The sequence below is a fragment of the Orbicella franksi genome, chromosome 4 (genome assembly GCF_964199315.1).
Source record: "Orbicella franksi chromosome 4, jaOrbFran1.1, whole genome shotgun sequence".
NCBI classification, from domain to species: domain Eukaryota; kingdom Metazoa; phylum Cnidaria; class Anthozoa; order Scleractinia; family Merulinidae; genus Orbicella; species Orbicella franksi.
Window position 1 is genome coordinate 6,971,430 of NC_138148.1, and position 20,124 is coordinate 6,991,553.

A 20,124-nucleotide genomic window follows, 5' to 3' on the forward strand; every position below is an offset into this window, starting at 1 on the left:
ACCGTATGTATCAACAGAACAAGTTCATGAACACTGACACGAAGACTGATGTGCATGGAATCCTTATTGCATACAATCTTGATTATAATTATTATCCTAATAATTAATGCACTGTGTTATTAGCTACATTGCTTACGAAAAGATCAGTCAAACAAATTCAATTAAATCAACTTACAATATTAAGTCATAATCATTTATGCAGATGTATAAACATTTCATTTTTATAAGTACATTCTTCCAGCTCCACAACACATTTTTCTCCTATTTTTTGAATGTCTACATGTATTTTACACCATAAAAGCGAAGCCTTGGAGCCAACTGGCTCATAGCTGCCGGAGCTTATCCCGGTTTCTGTCGCATGAGATGACTAGGAATATTTCTACTCCCCCTGGATGGGATGCTAGTCCATCGCAGGTCACTCCCCGCAATTTGTTAGGTTTTCCCAACAATTCGCTGGTACCCATTTATACTCCTGGGTGGAGAGAGGCACTGTGGGAGTTACGTATCTTGCCCAAGAACACAGCATAGTGTCCCCGGCCAGGGCTCGAACCCAGACCACTCGACCAGGCCTCGATGAGGCCACCATGCCTATTTTACACCATAATATATACAAAATATACATTTACATTCAAATTAAAAGTGTATCCAACATTGCATCCACTAACTTTTTTTGTATCATACTTCAGGGACAGGAGAAAAGAATATCATGCTGATGTGACAAGCTTTCTTCATAAAAATGAAAATGTCTGGCGACTGTTTCACCAACAAAAATATATCCGTACTCTCCCTGAAGGGTGTTTGGTTTAAAACCACCCCACCCCACTACTGCTACCCTCACCACCTCCACCAAACCCTCACCCATCTGGAAATTGATGTTTAGCTTCATACCTGGAACCACCCTCCCCCCCCCCCCCCCCCACCCCAGAACCCTCCCATTGGACTTTCCAATTGCCCTCTGTGGCGGGTATAGACACTTTTCAAAACTACACACTGGAACTTTCCTCTGTCTATATCTCTCCTTTTTCTCTTGCGACCAATATTTCCCACCTTTCTAGAGAGATGTGTCGCAGACAGTAAAGCTGAATTTTGATTAATACATGTAACTTTGACACTTACAATGTTCAGCTTCATTCAATAAATACAGTCATGCCATATACCTCCTAGAAATGCCAAAAAACAATTTAATTAATTTTCTAATTTTCTAATTTTCCACGAGGAAAAATTATAAAACACGCATGAACAGCACCGCCATGACAGTGTTGCTCAGTAGCTGCCATTCAAATTGCCACACTCTAGGATTTCATCCAGGGATTCAAAAATGAAAAATAGAGCCATCCTTTTTAGAGGGAAAGAGTTAGAACTTCAATGATGGCTGTGTGTTTGAGAAAGTAGAAGAGGAGATACAATTCCAAACACCATGAGAAATAAATCAGTTCTTTGCATCTTGTCAGATCGTCCTTGGTCTGAACCATTCTCTCCTTGTGCATTCATACTCATAAGCTCTGGTAGTACGTGCACTGTTGCCACATAAAGGAATGTTCCTGCTGAAAACAACATGGCTATTCCAGTGCCGTTTACACTTGATAGTACTTCCTTACTGCTCTGTTGAGAAAAAATAATTCGATAAAACTACTGTAAGGACACCCACTCTCTTAGGATTTTGTTTGCTTTTATATCTCACAGATACTAGCTTGAATGTATTAGCTATTCTAAAAATTCAAGATTTACAAATAAATAACAGCGTGATCACTTTAAACATTTGGTCTTTTCCCCCATTTCCTTTCATTGAATGGCATCGTTCTCTTAAATTTTCTGAAATACAGTGCATCTCAGATATAAGCGAACTTCACATGTGCAGTCTATATGCACGTATTTTGCGTATACATGTATGTCAATACGTGCACAAACAGTAAATCCTCGAATTAGTGCCCCTCTCGAATAAGCTCCTCCTCGAATAAGTGCCCCTCCTATCGGCCAAAATTTAAAATAAGCGTCCCCCTCGAATAAGCACCCCCCCCCCGAATAAGTGCCCCCCCTCTCCTCTCCCCCATTTTGTGGACAAGTAATGAGACAACAAAGGAGTATAGTTTTCGTCATGTGGTATTAGATTTGTACATTGTTTTAGTTTGTGAACACTACTGTCGTTAAGTGAACACCTTGAACATGTTTAACCACTAACGGTGCCGCAATTTAAACTTTCGGATCCGCTTTTTTATGTCAATAAACAGCTTATGTTGTTGTTTATGCCCAGATGATACATGTATATGAAAAAAAATGATCTTGTCAGGCCACGATTTGGGAAAAATTACTGTAAATAAGCACCCCCCGTCTTCTCCTAAATTTGAAATAAGCGCTCTGGACGCTTATTTGAGGATTTACAGTATGCACGTATATGTCTCTTTGTTATGTATTCCCCTACAGTGTAAGTTTCTTCATATGTTAGCATTGTTGGAGAAACAAAGGACATTTCTAGAATGAAATATATATATTATTTATAATTTTTGTTTCTTTTTTCCCCAAAATACTGGGTAGTGCTTTACTGAGCTTCAGTCAACTGGACAAAACTAGTAACTAAATGTGAATGATTACCTGACTAAGACCAAAGTAAGTGACCAAGGCCATTGTTGGTGCTGCTGCCGCAAACACTATAAGATGCCTTCGTATTCTATTTCTAACAAGTCCCTGAAATAAACACGTATTATTATTATCATGGTAGTTGTTTCACATACAGTACATGTACATTTACACAGGCAAAATGTACATCAGCACAATGCAAGATGTTAGCCATTTGTGATAATTACTCGCTGAGAGCAGAGGTTAGCTTTACAAAAACTAATTAATAAATGGTCCTGCTACAAATGCTACAGACAGCATTTCAGACCAGGGTGTTTAGGTTAACTGCATCATGCAAGAGATTGGATGTGGCTTCATCTCTAAATTTAACTGTAATCTATTTTTTATCGTTTTATCTTTTTAAATTTCTATTAATAGCACACATCAAACAAATATTATGGGAACTACAAAATTAATACTGTATATTAAAAAAGATATATGTTGAGTGACAAGTGCTTTTTAAGTGCAAAATGTATAGAAAGTGTATGTGTACTCACTTCATGAAGAAGAAAAGTTGTTAAACCAAAAGCAGCCGGTGCCTACAAAACAAAAAAGTAATTAATATACAATGTTGCAGTTTAAATTTCAAAGTAATTTTGTTTGAAGTTTTCAGAACAGGCATTTTGAATTCTATTGTTTGAAATAGCTATTATGGGATCCTTAAGGGCTAAATTAACTTATGTATTTGTCCCAGCCTGTAATAGCTATTTCAAACAATAGAATTCAAAATGGCTGCCATATCACCAAAAAGGTCCATTACAGAATATCCAGTGTATAATTTCAATTTACAGATTAAGGATTCTGTAATTTTGATGAAGAAAATTTGGGACCTATTGATTACATTGACATTTTATAACTAATTTAAATGCAAAACAAAAAACCAACAAAATTACATTTCAAAAGTCTGACATTCACTTCTGATATGAATCCAGGAACATGTACCTGGAATGACTTGCCTTTAGCTCATCGCTGTACATGAATGTAAAATTAATTTTTACACACCAATATCGGCTGCTAATAAGTTGTATCTTATCACACACAGGGTGAGAATCTGCCCAGGTAATACATGTGATTGACAGTAATGGTGAAACTCAGTCTGGTATCAGATAATCTCGAAATAGAGTCACTCACTGTGACACTTGTTTCGTTAAACTAGGAAAGAGATTGGAAATTTCTCCTTAAAAGAACATACAGTAGTTTACCTTGTGCAACATAATAGCTACAAATACAATCACTTCAACTTCTGTTTTTGAAGTAGACACAGCTGCTCCGAGGGCTACACCATCAGCTGCAATGATAAAAATATTCAATGTCTACTTAACACTACATTCCAGGACAAGCAGCCCACACCATCAGTGTTTTGAGACTGGTTTTCACTAGTGATGGAGTCGTAGTCAGAGTTGTAATCAGAGGCGTAGAGCGATACAATATAGTGAAAATCAAATCGGTGGAGTCTGAGGCAGAACCCAAATTCTGCTTATGACTTTGTCAGTTACGATCTTGTGAAAACTAGATTGTCGGAGTTGGAAGCAGAAGCAGAAGAATACACCAATCAAAATGCTCAATTCTGGGCCTTGCTATTTGTTTATTGTTCCGCTTCTGCGTCTGACCCTGGCAATCTAGTTTTCACCAGATCATAAGTGACTAAGTCGTAAACGGAATCGGAAAAAACGTTTTTATTCTTCCAACTCCGATTCTGTCGAGCTTATGACTCTGCTATGACTCCGATTTTTGATTTTCACTGAGTCCCAAACACTCATATGAATCCGACTATGACTCGGACTCCAACTCCATTGTTGGTGAAGGCCAACCTTTGGTAACATAAAGTGTAAAGTTCTATGGCAGAGTATTGTACAATCACAAAGGAAGGGTTTCTTATTCCTCCAAGTTACAGATGCAAAGACATTGATCATGACACTTGACTCACCCAGTCAAACAAATAAAACTTGTTACCTGCAGCATGAACAACTAGACCAACTGTCGCTGTGATTTTGCTATGCCTTTGACGGCCATTACCCTCTGGATCTAGATATATCAACAATTTAAATAACAACAGTCATGCATTACCATTTAATATATATCTAACACAAAGGAAGACTGTTTAAAGCAAACATTACACATGTTTATGAAACATGTAAAACCATAGGCTTACGGGCACCTTCGGACTTGGGGGGTACACCTGTATGCAATTCCCTAATGCATATGTGATGAAAATGGGAAACAAACACACTCAAACTGCATGAAATTACAAAACATTCATAATTCTCATATCTAATGAAACACTGCAGCTATAATTCCAAAACTAGTTATTTACAGTGTAGCACATGACTGAAACAGTAGGATGTATTGCATAGAATTTTATTGTTAGTAAAGTTTTCTCTCCAGTAAGTTGCCTACATAATCAGTGTTTTGTCCGAAAAAAATTACGTAATTGCCATAGCTTGGGAGGTCTGGTGCCCTCCCCCCCCTCCCACCAGCTCATACGCTTAAATGTGAAAAACAGTTACTGCATGTTGTTGCAAATACATGTCAAAACTCCAAAACCTGGTCCCAAGTATTTAATTTTGCACATATCTCTATGTACAATAAAGGTCAACAGTGTGATTTCTAAAATGTTCAAGGCCTAACTTAGAACTACAATCATATAATTATAATAAAAAAAATAATTATTAATTATTTGCAATTGATTTACCTGGTCCAGAGGGTGCATGCGAATGACCACCACTTATATGATCAATCAGAAGCATAAACACAAAGCCACAGCACAAAGACAGGCCAATAAATACATCAGGTTCAACTTGCGAGATTTGATGCTTTAACACATCAACATGTGAATGAGCTTCGTCTATGTGAGGCTGTGATGTATCATCAGCAGCAGTCTCTGAGTGAAGATGGGAACCATGACTGTGGGAAACATGTCCTTATGAACAAGAAAAATGGAAGATTTATTTATAAACATGATATGAACTCAGTCATGAAAGTTTTCAGGATCAGTAATCTGACAGTTACAGTACGTGTTAACAATACAAGTAAGTGAAGTTTTCACTTTTTGTAATTTGACGAGTATTTCAGGTTTCTGTTACAACTGTAGGTGACAAAGTAATTTCTCAAGCTCATTTATTTAACAATTCATCAAGTTTAATCACAGGAAATCATGACAGTGACGGTGTTTGGATATCTGATCTTAATTAGTATAGATTTTTACGATTTTACGATTTCTCCATTTTCTCCTTAGTTTTGGCTTTGATTGAGAAGATAATTATATCAAACACTCAAGACAGTGTTTAACCACATTTCCAAACACCTCGAAGTTCATCAAAAATACTCCGCTGCCCGTCATATTTTCAACTTTCTTTTCAGCATTTGGTTATGTGGTCAAACATGGTCTTTCGTGTTTGATATATTGCATAATCCACTAATTTTATTCTCGATTTCAACAGGAAAAGGTGACAAGGAGATCAGGTGAATATAACTAAATTTATATCCACCATGCATAATTTAGGGGTAATGAAGCAGAATACGAAAATTAAAAAAAAATGTAATGCAATAGAACACCAGAGAACACCATGCCATGGGATAGACTTATATTTATGGTCAGAAGTGCTGACGGAAGCAATATATATCTATTTGAATGGATTTCGCCAAAATGTTACATCAACGTACACTGTGCATGGACATAAAGTGTATTAAGATAAGAGGTGCAGGTAATCAACTTTGAAGTACATTTTATCCTACTGAAAGCTATTTTGTATTTCCTCTTAAAACTTTGATGTACACGTTGAGTTAGCCAGATTTCTCACCATGCTGTTGTGGTTCATATAAAGCATGAACTCCTTCAGGAATGATGACAGCAAGTGCCGTTCCTACCAAAAGACCAGCTCCGAGTATACTGACCATCCGTAATCGCTTCTGTTGATAAAAACAGTCAACAAAGTGAATGCTGAACATGATAACTAAATGCTAACTATCAAATTATACCAAGTACATACAATGAGATTAAACCTAGATATCAGACCACGCATTGCATGTATATCTGTACATTTTATTTTTATTTTACTTTTATGCCACATGCCATGTAAAGTCTACTGTACAGTTGTGGATGTAGGTACAATACTTTCAGCACTTGAAAAAGGTGCTATCCATTCATCGGTGACAAGTAGATTTTAACTCTGTGCAAGTAGCTTTTCATTTTCACTTACCCGATGGGCAACGGATCAGGCAAGTTGCCTGTCAACTATACCAACTATGACTTGCCCAGAGCAAGTAAAATTTGAGAGCTACTTGTCCCGAGGGCAAGCTGGAATTCAAGTTTTTTCAAGCCCTGTACTTTACTATAAAAAACACCATGTACGTGAAGCTTCAAGCAGGTCACATCGATCACACATAATGCACACTAATACATGTAGTAAAAGCCTCTGTATTTGTGAGATCTTCTCCATTTCTAGCTTACAATGTAGATTGGTCGTAACCAAACTAGCTGTTGCTAACTACAAGAACATTGTGCGTATGTGATGGTGTTAAATTTTTGAGGAACAAACAATGCTCTCAGAAAATTAATAACAAAGCTTTACACAATTACATTCCATATTCTGCCATGCTTCCTTAAAGTGAAATCGATATTTACTTAAATCTGACCAAAGCAAATAAAGATCAAGGAAATTTTGGCACAAATTTCGAAGTCAAGTGCTTGATCTTTTGTTTTTAAGCTTAATTTAATTTTACACCGTCTGTGTATATACAGAACACGTATTCGACACTCTTGTCGAATAAGTCATCACGACACATCGATTACTGCCTCTTCACAATTTCTTCACAAGTACGGTCGAGACCGACATAGCCTTACCTCTCAATATAAGACCATACAAATGCCGGGATCTATCACTTCATAAAGCTTACCTCAGACATGGTGAAGGCGAGAGGTATTGCACCCGCTACATAACATCCCACAAACATGCAAAAACTTAACCCAAACAATCTAGCAACGTCATCCATTTCGAGGCAGGGAAGTACTTTGTCGACAAAATCAAACAAGGATACTTTAAATTTGTTTATAAACGGCTTGACGAGGCCGTGAAAAAAAGCGAATATTCAACTAAATTTACATTTCCGAACAAAATTTTTGTGACACGCGTCCGCCTGTGTAACCGCGCATATTTGTCAGCGGTGTTTATCAGCTGGTCTCGTTTTCGTTCCTGGGTTTTTCCTAGGAAATTAATCGCGGGATTTTTCCCGGAAGTCAAAATGCTCAGAAAGCGAAAATCACGAAAACGTTGTCTGTTTCAGCGAAGGACGTTGTAAAGGTAAGACTAAAATATTTCCTTTTTCTTTAGACGCATTGATAAAAAGCTTAAAAGCAGCATAATGGAAACCTTGAAATATTGAAACATTTTGAAGAACGGAGGTATCATAATCTTGACAGGACGATTTGGACGAAGCCTATAAACGGTTCACCGCGGTTCACCGTTACAATTTTCCGTTCTCCAAATTTTCGATGAATTGTAAACCGCGTTCTATCTGTTCGGTGATGAAGAGAAGCGTCGGAACCATGCGCTTGAAGAGTGAATTATTTTGTAAAGAATCGAATTCTTAAAAACAGGGCAAGTTGAAGCTAGCGCGCGAGCTGTGAGCATTTTATCGACTGAACTGTGTCTGAATATCGGCCTTTTGGCCTCCGTCATTTAAGTGTATATATAACGAAATTCTAACCAGAAGAGACCGATAGAATAGTACAATGAACGCACATTGCAGACAATGCTGACAACCCGGTAAATCTCCTTTTTTAAACTGAGCTATAGACATAGAGATTATGTGAATTCTGGTTTCTCTGTCACCAAGTTTACCGTCCGTAATATATTTAACATTAAGACTGTGTCCTCGAGATTTCAATCACGAGAATCGAGAGCGAATATTAAATCTTATTGTGTTATAGTATAAATCTACGATTTGTGCAAAACTTTATCTAAATCCTCTTCAGAGACACCTTGAAAACGGACCCAAAACGCAAAGAAGCGACCGCCATTTTGTTAACAACCGCATATTGCTGGCTACCCACTATCTACAACAGAATACATGTAGATAATAATGTAGCGCCATTCGTGATGGTACGCTAGTAGATTTATACTAAACATATGTAGAGGTTTTCATCTTATGGAGGTGTCCGCAAGCATAGGTTCGACTGTACTCGAGTTAAGGAAGTTATGTCCTGAGCTACTAGCTTCTGAGGACCAAAAAAAATCGCATGACTCGCGGGCGCGAGATCAATGTGATCAACACTGGATGAGCTAGTTTGATTCGGAGCTCTGGAAGACTTCATTATGCTGTTTCCCTGCGACCATCTCAAGGAGCTTCCTCTTGTTTAATAACCCGTGACCTATCTTCAAACTTTCAACTCTTGATTATCGCTAACCTGGCAGTGGGAGAAAGCTCACTTTGCATCCGAAGTAAGCTTCAGTACTCTAGACTAGATTTAGCCCTAATGATAACTTGAGCTGTTGCTTAAAACTTAAAATATAGCTACCTTTGTTCGTAAAACATGGCCGCCTTTGTGAAGTGACACAGCGAGCATGGGGGTACGTCTCACATTTTGAAAAGGTAAAAATATTGAAGGACCGTAGCCAGGGTTGAGCATAATAAAAATTTAAAAAACGATCTCTGGCTAAAAATGTTTACAGATATACGAGCTTTCGACTGTTAGATCTACAGTCTTCGACGGGTAAAGATGAATGACGAAATATGAATATAAATGAGTAAAAGTAAAAAGAATGGACTATGTAAATTAATTATGAATGTGTGTAAAAAGAATGTTGTATTGCTCAGGGAGTGAGCAGGAATTGTTGACAGCATTTGGAGTCACCATAGTGTGCCACGATTCTAATGTTTTCCTTATTCGGAAACTGCCTTTGTCAATTAAGGAGGCGTTGTTAAAGTCAATAGAATGTTCATGGGACCACGCATGGTTCGCAATTTTGGAGCCTTTAGCCGTTGTTTTGACATTTCTTATGTCTTCTTTTCTTTGGGTGTTAAACCCTCTGCCAGTTTTGCCGATATAACACCACGAACAGTCGGCGCAAGGAATTTTGTAAACAACGTTGGTTTGTGAATCCGGAGCAGGACGAAATTTCGGGGCCGGGAACTGTTGCTGTAGAGTAGTCATCGGCTTATTAATGACCGAAATATCATGTTTTTTTTAAGGACGCGGGTCAAGGGCTCAGTTACACCTTTGATGTATTTTGGAAGAGACGCGAAAGACTTGCGTAACGTACGTAAACATGATTAAGTTCTTGTTCTTTCCCTTCAGATGTGTTAGGTAGATTTAACGGTCTATGCAAGAGGGTTGCTCCACTCGACTGATGGCACACCCCCAGCTATTCGAGGTTCTGTTAAACACCACAAATAGGGAAACCCTCTAAGGCCCATCGTCACCTGCATTGGCTCAGCCCTTTACAATACATCCAAATTCCTGACAGACATCCTTTCCCCGCTACAAAATCGTAACGGATATTCGGTTTCCAACTCCTTGCAGTTTTCCAACGAAGTTTCTGACACCAGCATCAACATCAACGACGATGAAGTCTTGGTTTCTTTTGACGCTGTTTCACTATTTATTGCAATTCCTGTAGACAAAGCGTGTGGCTACATCAAGAAAAAAAACTTGAAGGTGACACATCTCTTCCCTCCAGGACAAATTTAAACATCAATGACATTGTTTCTCTGCTCAACTTCACTTTGTCGAACAGCTATTTTGTCTTCTGTGACAAAATCTACAAACAAGTCCACGGTTGTGCCATGGGCAGTCCGGTCAATCCCGTTGTGGCCAATCTCTGCATGGAAGAGATCGACGAATCTGCAATCAATGCGTCACCTGTTACACCTAAAATTTGGAAACGATATGTTGATGACGGCTTCTGCATTATTAAAAAGAATGGAGTTACAGCCTTCCATGACACGCTCAATTCAATAGACACTAACATTTCCTTCACCATCGAACATGAATGTAATAGAAAAATTTCTTTTCTTGACACATTGGTTTCTCGCAACAATGGAGCAATTTCTGTGGATGTCTACAGAAAACCAACGCATACGGACAGGTACTTAGACTTTAATTCTCACCACGACAAAAAACACAAAGTGAGCACGGCAGCAACCCTCTTGCATAGAGCGTTAAATCTACCTAACACATCTGAAGGGAAAGAACAAGAACTTAATCATGTTCACGTAGCGTTGGAGTCTAATGGTTAACCGTCCAAATTTATCCGTGATATACAATCCAAGAAAACTCAGCCATCGCCAAATTTACCCCCTGAGGAACCTGTTGGAATGTTTTTTAATTTGGTTGAACCTTCCGAGTCACGCAAGTCTTTCGCGTCTCTTCCATACATCAAAGGTGTAACTGAGCCCTTGACCCGCGTCCTAAAAAAACATGATATTTCGGTCATAAATAAGCCGATGACCACTCTACAGCAACAGTTCCCGGCCCCGAAATTTCGTCCTGCTCCGGATTCACAAACCAACGTTGTTTACAAAACTCCTTGCGCCGACTGTTCGTGGTGTTATATCGGTGAAACTGGCAGAGCGTCTAACACCCAAAGAAAAGAACACCTAAGAAATGTCAAAACAACGGCTAAAGGCTCCAAAATTGCAAACTATGCGTGGTCCCATGAACATTCTATTGACTTTAACAACGCCTCCTTAATTGGCAAAGGCAGTTTCCGAATAAGGAAAACATTAGAATCGTGGCACACTATGGTGACTCCAAATGCTGTCAACAATTCCTGCCCACTCCCTGGGCAATACAACATTCTTTTTACACACATGCATAATTAATTTACATAGTCCATTCTTTTTATTTTTACTCATTTATATTCATATTTCGTCATTCATCTTTACCCGTCGAAGACTGTAGATCTAACAGTCGAAAGCTCGTATATCTGTAAACATTTTTAGCCAGAGACCGTTTTTTAAATTTTTATTTTGAAAAGGTGTTTGCCATGCATCACTCAGTTTTCAATACCTGGCCTCATGTAGCTGAGAATGTGTGCTTCTGATATCGTGTTGTACCTGAAGCCACATATTAGTACGCCATTGCAAACAGTTTCAACAGCGCTGCCCACAAATATTACCCAAGTGAAATAGCTAGAAATCAGAAGTAACTATTGGTAAATTGTGAAGCCTCAAAAATGAGTATCAGGTATCTAAGCGTTATATATGGAGAAAGTCTCCTTAATTACACAGTGATTAAAACTTTTTTTTTTGTTAACCCAATAGGAATCAAGTATTTGGCCATTTGGGTCATTATTTGAACCAGTTGTAGGTCGTTATTGCCATTAGTAAACCTTTTGGTCTTCTTAGTATCAAGTTCAGAAGATTACTAGCGGCAATATCCCGGATTAAGAGAAAACGACTGTCCTCTTTTTCCCAGATCAGTGCCAAATAAAAAGAAGTCCTATTCCTCTTTAAATCAAACCCTATTCCACTGAGGTTAAAAGGAACGAATGAACGACCGGTTTTACAGGACATGACAACATTTTGTTCAACTCATTAACAATTCATCAAGTTTAAACAAACGATCGAACCAAAACCGTTACGGTGGATTTCTCATCATAATTAGCATAGATATTTTTCCGTTTTCTGTAAGGTTTTTCCATTCGATTGAGATGATATACTAAACACTCAAGACCGCGATTGACCACATTTCCAAACACTTCGGAGTTGGCCAAAAATACTCCGCTATGCGTCGTATTTTCTCTCGGTAACTGGAAATGAGGTGAAACAAGGTCTGTTAGTAGACGTTCGTATACTCAGTAACGCAAGAAGCGTTTGAAAGATTCATATTGACCAGCAAAATAAAAGGGGCTGCCGCTATGTGTTGTCGGTTAGCAAAACACCACAACTGAACCTTGGTTGCATTTAAGGTCATTCCATTGAAATAGAACCTACACTGAGATTTTTGTGAAACTTTGCCTATTGATTGCTTATATTATAGGAACTTAAATTTTGAATTAAAAAATGAGGGGTCCCCATGTTCGTTTAGGAGCAACAGCACCTTGTTTATACCCAATAAATCCTTATAATAGCACCATGATTGTAGTCAGGATTGCTTGCTAAATTCACGTTTCCGACGATTGTTTTTTGTTCTACACTGAGAATTGGTCCATATTTATTTTACACAGAGAAATTTATTACTCAATTCTAAACAACAGAAAAAAATGATAGGTCACCATACTCGTTTGCGAGAAAATGACGATTTACCTCTATGGCGAGGTCCAGCCGTAAAGAAAAAGCCGCCATTTTTTAATGCGCGCGCGCATATCACGCGTGAAATTATGCGCAGTAGGGATGCGCAATGCAATTTTGGGGAATGACCTTGAGGTCATTCCTCACATTTGCATCGCGCATCCTTACTGCGCATAATTTATGGCGTCATTAGCGCGCGCTCGTGCACGCGCATATTGAAAACATGACGGATTTGCCGCGATGTTGAGCTCTGTCAGTTGAAAAAATGGCTCTAGCTCACCAACGAGCACGGGCACCCCAATTTTTTTCCAGTCATTTTAATCAACTAATCATAAGCTTTGCGTGAGAAAAGACTGATCCAATTTCTATCGCTGAAAATTGAATAAATAGGAAAAATAGCAGATACACTGTGGCCTTTTCTATTTTGCAGTCGGTAACCACGTCAAGAAATTTGGTTTAAATTTTAAATCAAGGATTTAGCTTTCTGTCTGAATCAAACTTAAAATGTTTAGTTGTGTCCGACACAATGTATTGACTGTAGTTTAATGCGTATTCGTAGGAGTCGGGGCTCACAAAGATTTTACAATTGCTGGGAATGCGTTTTTATAATAAGCATTAAATAATGCCAAAATGGGGCATTTTCAATGCCTCACTGCTCCTTGATGAGCATGGGCACCCCCCTTTTTTATTTCAAAATTGAAGTTGTCATATGACAAATATTCGTGGACAAAGTTTGAACAAAAATCTATTGTCACTTTTATTTCAGAGGAATTACCTTAAGTACGTAGTATTGTTGCCGAGACTGGAGTCGATCTTCCAACTGCATTTAAACATGAAGGTGAGGCTGTTAGAGAGGAATAAAGACAGTCACGTTATAAGTCTCTCGTGGGTATTAGTTTTACTGTCTTTCTGAATCTCCTGTAGCCTGTTACAGGCCTTCGTTTAGTTGGAAATTAACACGAAAAATGCCAGAAATAATCCATTTCAACGATTTCCCACTTGAAACATATATTCCATATCACTAAGAGCACTAAAGCAGCAATTTTCCAAAATGGCGGATGCTGGTAACATCGCCTGAATCTGCTTCCTCTACTCCTTTGCTACTACAAGAAAATTCTGAAATATTTGACCTACGTGATTCAAAATCGGTTTATTTTAAAACAAAAACAAGAGACATTTAGAGTGTCTTTTCAAGATGTTAAAGAATTTTTTTTGAGAATTTCTGGAAAGCCGGATATTTAGGCAATTTTATGCGTGACATTTGTGGAAAGGCTTCTCGTGAAACTTTACCGCGTGCTGAAGAGGCTCTGTTGTTAATTCGAGTGTTCGATTTAATTTTGAAGGACAATATGGATCACGTAAGATAGTTAGTAATCTTTGAGCTGTTTTGGGCAAGAAAAGTTGGCAGCCAAGGATCCATCCGTCCTCTTCTCGGGCAAAGATGAACGAAGAGAGAGAAATATCATCCGAACTGTCAAACGGCGTTCTTCAGCAGATTCAGCAGATTGTGAAGCAAAATCCAAGTCTCCTTGATAAAGGTACAGAGGAGTTGGAGACTGTTCTAACAACACTGGCAGCTCTCCCCTTCAAAGATGAAGTCCAGCAGGCTAACTTCCTGGAACGTGTTCAACGTTTGGAAGGCAACCACATCATCCAGGTTTTCAATTTAGGCGTGTCGCCTCTTCAGGAGTATTTCCCAGAGTCTTCAGCCGAATTTCTTGAAGAAGTGATCAAGCTCTTTGAAATTTGCTTTTCTTTCTGCTACACCACTGACGTGTCAAAGCGAGTTGCTTTTGACTATTACGTCAGAGCTTTGAAATTCTGCTTCCCTTCGGAGCCAAAGCAATGCTTGTCAACTTCAGCTGTTTGCAAATTACTCGAACTTGTACAGATTTTTCAAGAAGGGAAGCTCGCTCACATTGCCAGTAACGAGACTGAGAGTCCAGCCAATTTAAGGAACTTGCAATTCAACGGAACCAGTTATCTGTTTGGTGAACTCCTGCAGATATTTGAATCGCGGCGACACGACGACTACCTTGTGGAAATTATCGAGCAAACAGTGCGGTTAGCTTCTGCAGATGCAAACGTAAAATGCATTCAACAACATGCAATCGGAGAAGTGACATTGCGGAATGAAAACGTGGTTTCTCCAGTTTTCGTGACAAATTGGATGAAACTTCTCAAGTTAACAAATGTGAGCAATGACTTTGCAGTCTCTTTAGCAAAAGTTGACCGCCTTCGTTGCACAGAGCGAATTACACCCGTACCATTCTTTTTAGTCGGCCTCATGTTACGAAGTAACCTTACTTACGAGTCCACCGTTTGCTTTTTTGCGAGGGTTCTAGAAGAAATGGAGAACGAAGGCGTCAAGGTTAGCTTCCCCAATGACAAGGACAGATTGGACATATTCTTCAACCATTTGAATCACTTCAACTGCAATGATCGTGACGTGACAGTGATATCACTAAGGCTATTGGCGGCTACGAGCATTAGCAATGGAGTTCTAAGAGAGGTGCTTGACAAGTGTTTTTACAAAGAGATGGTACCGCCGATAGAGGTTGTTGTTGGGAAAAACGCGTTGGAACTGCTCTTTAAAGTTTTATCGTTATTCCCTGACGGAGAAGTGGTTAAGAAAGTTTTGACGTTCTGGAGAGAAGCCTTTTCTGAAGATCCGGGTTTCCAAATGCTAGAATGCTTGTTGAGCCTCTTCGACGAGGAAGCATCAAACTGCGAAAGAGCTGTTTTACAGGAAAGGGCAGAAAGAACATTGGATTTCTTAGAATGGCTTCCTCTCCCCATAGTTCGTTTGATAAGCGTTTGGCACAGGTTCTTTTGCTGCTTTATAAGGATATTTCCATCTACGTTCCATCGGCGTGCAGAGGTATTGGTTTTTATTCACAAAGCCGTTCGAGTGCCAACCGAACAACGCCAAGCTTATTTCTTCTTTGAACAAGACCCCGCTCTTCAGTTGTTGGAATGGATTTCTCAGCAAAGCTGCACAGAGGAAATGAAGAGTGAGATGATTTGGCTTCTCATGTGTTCTACGGACAGAGCAGTGGGCCGCAACTGGGTGATTGATACTGGGGTCATCAGATCACTAGCCTTGTGCCCGCGGCTGCAATTTAGCACCAAGAAATACACTGTTCGCGAGCTGAATGAATTTGCCCCATTCTTCAAGGAGCTAGAGGAAAAGTATTTAAAAGAATTCGTCGAAAAAGTCCTATCTAATGAAACTCTTGAATTTATGGATGAACTCTTCTTTGAGTTTCTTCCCTTCATCCAGCGTTTCTTAGACAAGCAGAGGCCCAGCACCATCCCTACAGACGTCTTGAAACTTCTGTCTTTGCTGTCAAGAGTTTCAATTTCCGGTACAAGAAGAGTGAAAGTAATCCAGATGTCGAAGGAATCTGGAAAAGGTTTGCTGAGTGGGCTTCGCATTTTGCAGTTAGTTGAAATGTATCAATGTGTCGTTAAAGAAAGAACAAATGAATATTTTGATCTTCTTGTCTCTGTACTGGCTGAGACTCTCAAAGGTGACGAAGAATTATGTGAGATTTTTTACAACCAACATCGCTGCATTTTTCCTTCAACCGAAGTTCTAAAGGTCTGGACTACTTCAGTCGCTGAATTGATATCTCTGGGTTCGTTCAAAGAAGACACCGAATCGCGATGTTGCTGTCCTGTTCTGCAACGAGCTGGGGAATTTAGTTCTCCGTCTGAGATTTCACAAATTCTCACACAAGTAAGGTCAACTGCCGAAAGTGTTGTCCACTTGTCAAGCCAAGGCATAGTGAAGGCTCCAGCATCCCGTGATTTTCAACCTACTTCACAGGGGAGTTCCACTGAGCAAACCGATCCCCTTGAAAACTTTGTTGAAGCGCTCAGGATCATTCTGGATACAGATGTGTTATCGTCTTGCGAGAAAATGCTGCTGGTAAAGAAAGTATGCGACTACGTTATTAGCACACCCGATATTTTAACATCAACAACCTTGAGCAATGCCTTGACGAATTTGATCCCTTGTACGTCCTGGCGACAAAGTACCGTTTCATCAATTGAAGAGCTAGGCGTCAGCCAGGAGTGTAGTTGCATCGTAACTGTCATGGAACATCCCACAGAATTCTTTCAGCTGTCGCGCAGAATCCCATTCAGCTTAAACGATTCTCTATCTTCCGTTCTCTTCAGAAAGACTGCAAACTCATTTCCAACAGATAACATCGTGGATATATTTCTTTTCATTGGCTCACTAAAGGACCTAGATCAAGCATTCTTTGACCATTTGGTGCCTTTTTTAGATGAAGCCATCCAGGAATCCATGTCTGTGAAAGACGTACTAGAACTTTTGAATGAACTGGTGCAATTCCTCCGCGGAATTTGCCCAGGAATGATTCCTATCACGATGCTCAACTTCGCTTATCTATTACAAAATTCGGTGAACAAACAGGAAAGGCAGCAATTTCTCACGGAACTTGAACTTGCCATGAAGTGGGAACTTTCACCAAAGTGGCGCGTTCTTTCGTTTTTGGAAGTCCCTGGACTTCTCTGGAAATCGTACAACAGTGTCGGCACCCCAGAAAAGAGATGTGAAATGATTTGTCGTGTGCAAGACATCTTCAAGAAATCCAGCAAGCTGGAAGATTGGGCAATGAGGAGACCTCAGTGTTTCGAACGCCGTGAAGATAGGATTACACGACGAATTGCTTGCTGCGAGCTGGAGTGGCTGGTTTCCCATTCCTCCCTTTCAACTGTGGATGCTGCTCTTGTATTTGACCTGAGCTGTGTTTCCTTACAAAGGGCGTCATCCGTGCACCATCTTAGGTGTTTTACGTTTTCTGACGTTCAAATCAGTGAAGATGGGGTTTTCACGTTTGCCTCTCAAGACAATGATACGGCATCAGAAGTATCAACTGCACATGTACCTGTCAGAGAGATTGGCTCAACATGTAGTGTTTCGGCACCTACAGAAAATGGCTCTCCAACCATGGTGCCACAAAGCGTCATTTTAACACCAGTTTTAGTGGCAAAAGAAGTGATTCAGTTCTTAAAGGGTGTACTTGCACAAGACGAAGAACCCTCTGAAAATGCCTTTGCGCTATGGGACCTTGTCTTAAGCAAGTACAAACCACTCTTTCGGTGTGAGGAAGAATGTACATCGGCTTATTCTCTTTTTGATGATTACATTCATGTTTTCCTGTCAATTCTGTCAGAAGCCTCGTCAATAGAACAAGTATTCCACTGGGCAAGAATAGATCCACATCACGCCTGCCAGTGCTCAAAGGTAATTTTGGAAGCTTGCAAGTGGAAAGGAGACAAGGCTGACAAGGAGGATCTCTTGAAACTTCAATCTGAAGTGAGCACAACCCTGGAGAAAATGCGATTAAGTAAACAGATAATACACAGAACTCCATTCGGGAACGTTGCTTTTTCAGTTCCATGCTTTCGCCATCTCAAACCACAGTTAACACACATGCGTAGTCTCCTAGAGAGCAGACTACCGTTTGAGGTCACAGCACGAATTCTTGCCCTCTACCAAGTCAATGTCCAAGCTGGAGTCACAGTCGGAGAGATCGTCTTTCTCTGGTCATGCGAACAGCAGTCACTGGAACTAATAGAAAACATCCAATCCTTTTATAAACAAGACGAGATGTCTTCGTTTAACCCCGCACAAAATGAATTTGCTTGGCAATTGCTAAACGCATTTGGTCGCATTTGCATGAACTCGTCTGAAGATCTTCTAGTCAGGTTGAAGGAACTGATTTTACTGTACGACCCAGACGATGCGTATGGTCTCAACCGTCTGCCCAAATGGCGAGAGACGACGATAGCAGACGGCTTTCCCGTTCGGGCGATTGACTCCTGGTGTGCAGCTTTCCTAATGACGCCGCTGGAAGACCTTACATCGCGCGATGTTGATGCCATTGTTGACCTCAATTCACACTCCTTGGGGCTTGTTACATCTGTGTCACAGACTATTAAAAGAGTCATTTTTCCTGACGATGGTTTTCAAGTGACACAAGGGAAAGGAATCAAAGAAAGTCTGATCAAAGAACGAATCCGGTTAGCAAGATTGCTTGGTGAGTTCATCAACATCCTGAAAGTACGAAAACCCGAGGAAAACCACAAAGATGCTGTTATCAGAGACATAGTTGTCGATGCTTGTGCTGAGCTTTGCGATAGTCATAAAAATAACCGAAAACGGAACGACCTGTACAAAATCCACGGTCAGAAGCTTAAGGCTCTATTCACAGAGATCTTCGGTAAGCGACGTAAGAGCGTGGATGGTCAAGCTAGTATTCAAGATTGCGGATTGGCACACCGAGGAGACGCACAAGCAGTGAGAGTGGCAGTATCTGTAGCAAGACAGTCGTCTTACCTGCACGAAAACCTTCCATCTGTGCTGTCGAATTCACACGTCTATGAGCCAATGCTGGTATTGTTGAGGCGTTGGTTATCAGGGATCGTCACTAAGCCAACCCTTGCCTCTCACACTCTTGCGATTGTTCAGCTACTGTTTTCTCTTCACCCCTCCAATGCGGGTCCCGATCTTCTAGAAGAATTGCACGGCATTATTCAGTCTCGCGTTTTATCCCTTGAAGAAAATCAGTCTCTCGTGGCGCAGCTCCAAGCAGCAGGATACAACCAAAGGCGCGAAGGTATTCCTGACCTGTGGTCGTCACATGTGGTGGAGCTTCCTTGCTACCTCAGCAAGCGCGAGAATCCAAGCAGTAGACTATTCAAGAAAAAACTGACTGAAGTCCTGAGACGTCTTTGGCAGCAGTTGAAGGACATCCTATTCAGGCTTGGTCGCCCTTCGATTAAAGTTGGCGAGGAAGAAGTGTGTACGAAAGATCTCTTTGGTGTTCAAGCTTCTTTGGAGGAGATGGAGGAACAGGCTGCTGCCGTAAAGGAAGTTGTCCAGGAAATTGTTAAGCAAATTAACTCAGAAAACCTAGACAGAAGTGTGAAGCAGTTGATGCGTCAGGAACAGCGTCATCGAGCAAGGATTGAAAAACTCTACAAAAGCAACAGGGTGAGTGAAGTTCACTTAATTATTTACATCTTATTGCGTAGTCTGTTCTCCATGAGTGTTTGCTTCATGCAGTTCAACAGTTGCCTTCAACAGTTCAGTTGTGTTAACTGTAATTATTATCTATTGAACTCACTATCTCTTTTCTGATTGGCCGAAAGCGTACAGTGAATTTTCGAAATCAGTGGCTGTGACGTCATACCTGCAGATTACACAGTAATCATGTAAAGGACACTCAAGGTGTAATCATG

At 40.1% G+C, this 20,124-nt stretch overlaps 2 protein-coding genes and 1 pseudogene across 6 annotated transcripts in view; 2 read left to right on the plus strand and 1 right to left on the minus strand.

Moving 5' to 3' along the window:
* Positions 1–922: 922 nt before the first annotated feature.
* Positions 923–7,766, minus strand: LOC145486061 (zinc transporter ZIP9-like). Its single transcript, XM_081464763.1, has 8 exons — positions 7,510–7,766; positions 6,414–6,522; positions 5,306–5,533; positions 4,567–4,638; positions 3,816–3,901; positions 3,111–3,152; positions 2,590–2,682; positions 923–1,602 (listed from the first exon to the last, which is right to left on the minus strand). The coding sequence occupies exons 1-8, from the start codon at positions 7,603–7,605 to the stop codon at positions 1,363–1,365; spliced, it is 966 nt and encodes a 321-aa protein (XP_081320889.1). The 5' UTR covers positions 7,606–7,766; the 3' UTR covers positions 923–1,362.
* Positions 7,767–7,831: 65 nt separating this feature from the next.
* LOC145486062 (uncharacterized) overlaps positions 7,832–20,124 on the plus strand; it is a 29,767-nt gene continuing 17,474 nt past the window's right edge. Inside the window, exons 1-2 of one of the 4 annotated variants that reach the window (XM_081464766.1) lie at positions 7,832–7,913; positions 14,190–19,876. In XM_081464766.1, the coding sequence (XP_081320892.1) occupies positions 14,288–19,876 (5,589 nt within the window). In that variant the 5' untranslated portion in view covers positions 7,832–7,913; positions 14,190–14,287. Of the gene's footprint in view, positions 7,914–12,979; positions 19,877–20,124 lie in introns of those variants that run through there. The other 3 variants (XM_081464765.1, XM_081464764.1, XM_081464768.1) reach the window with 3 other exon arrangements.
* The window catches only part of LOC145485463 (uncharacterized), a 51,853-nt pseudogene continuing 40,905 nt past the window's right edge, over positions 9,177–20,124 (plus strand). The window contains exons 1-2 of the transcript XR_014049204.1: positions 9,177–9,182; positions 10,010–12,981. The product of XR_014049204.1 is annotated as an uncharacterized LOC145485463 (transcript). The remainder of the gene's footprint in view (positions 9,183–10,009; positions 12,982–20,124) is intronic.

Coding starts and splice junctions, on each gene's coding strand:
- LOC145486061 (XM_081464763.1), bottom strand. CDS start 7,605: ATGGATGACGTTGCTAGATTGTTTGGGTTAAGTTTTTGCATGTTTGTG. Junction 6,523..7,509: donor TCGCCTTCACCATGTCTGAG/GTAAGCTTTATG, acceptor TTTTATCAACAG/AAGCGATTACGGATGGTCAG. Junction 2,683..3,110: donor CAACTTTTCTTCTTCATGAA/GTGAGTACACAT, acceptor TGTTTATTTCAG/GGACTTGTTAGAAATAGAAT.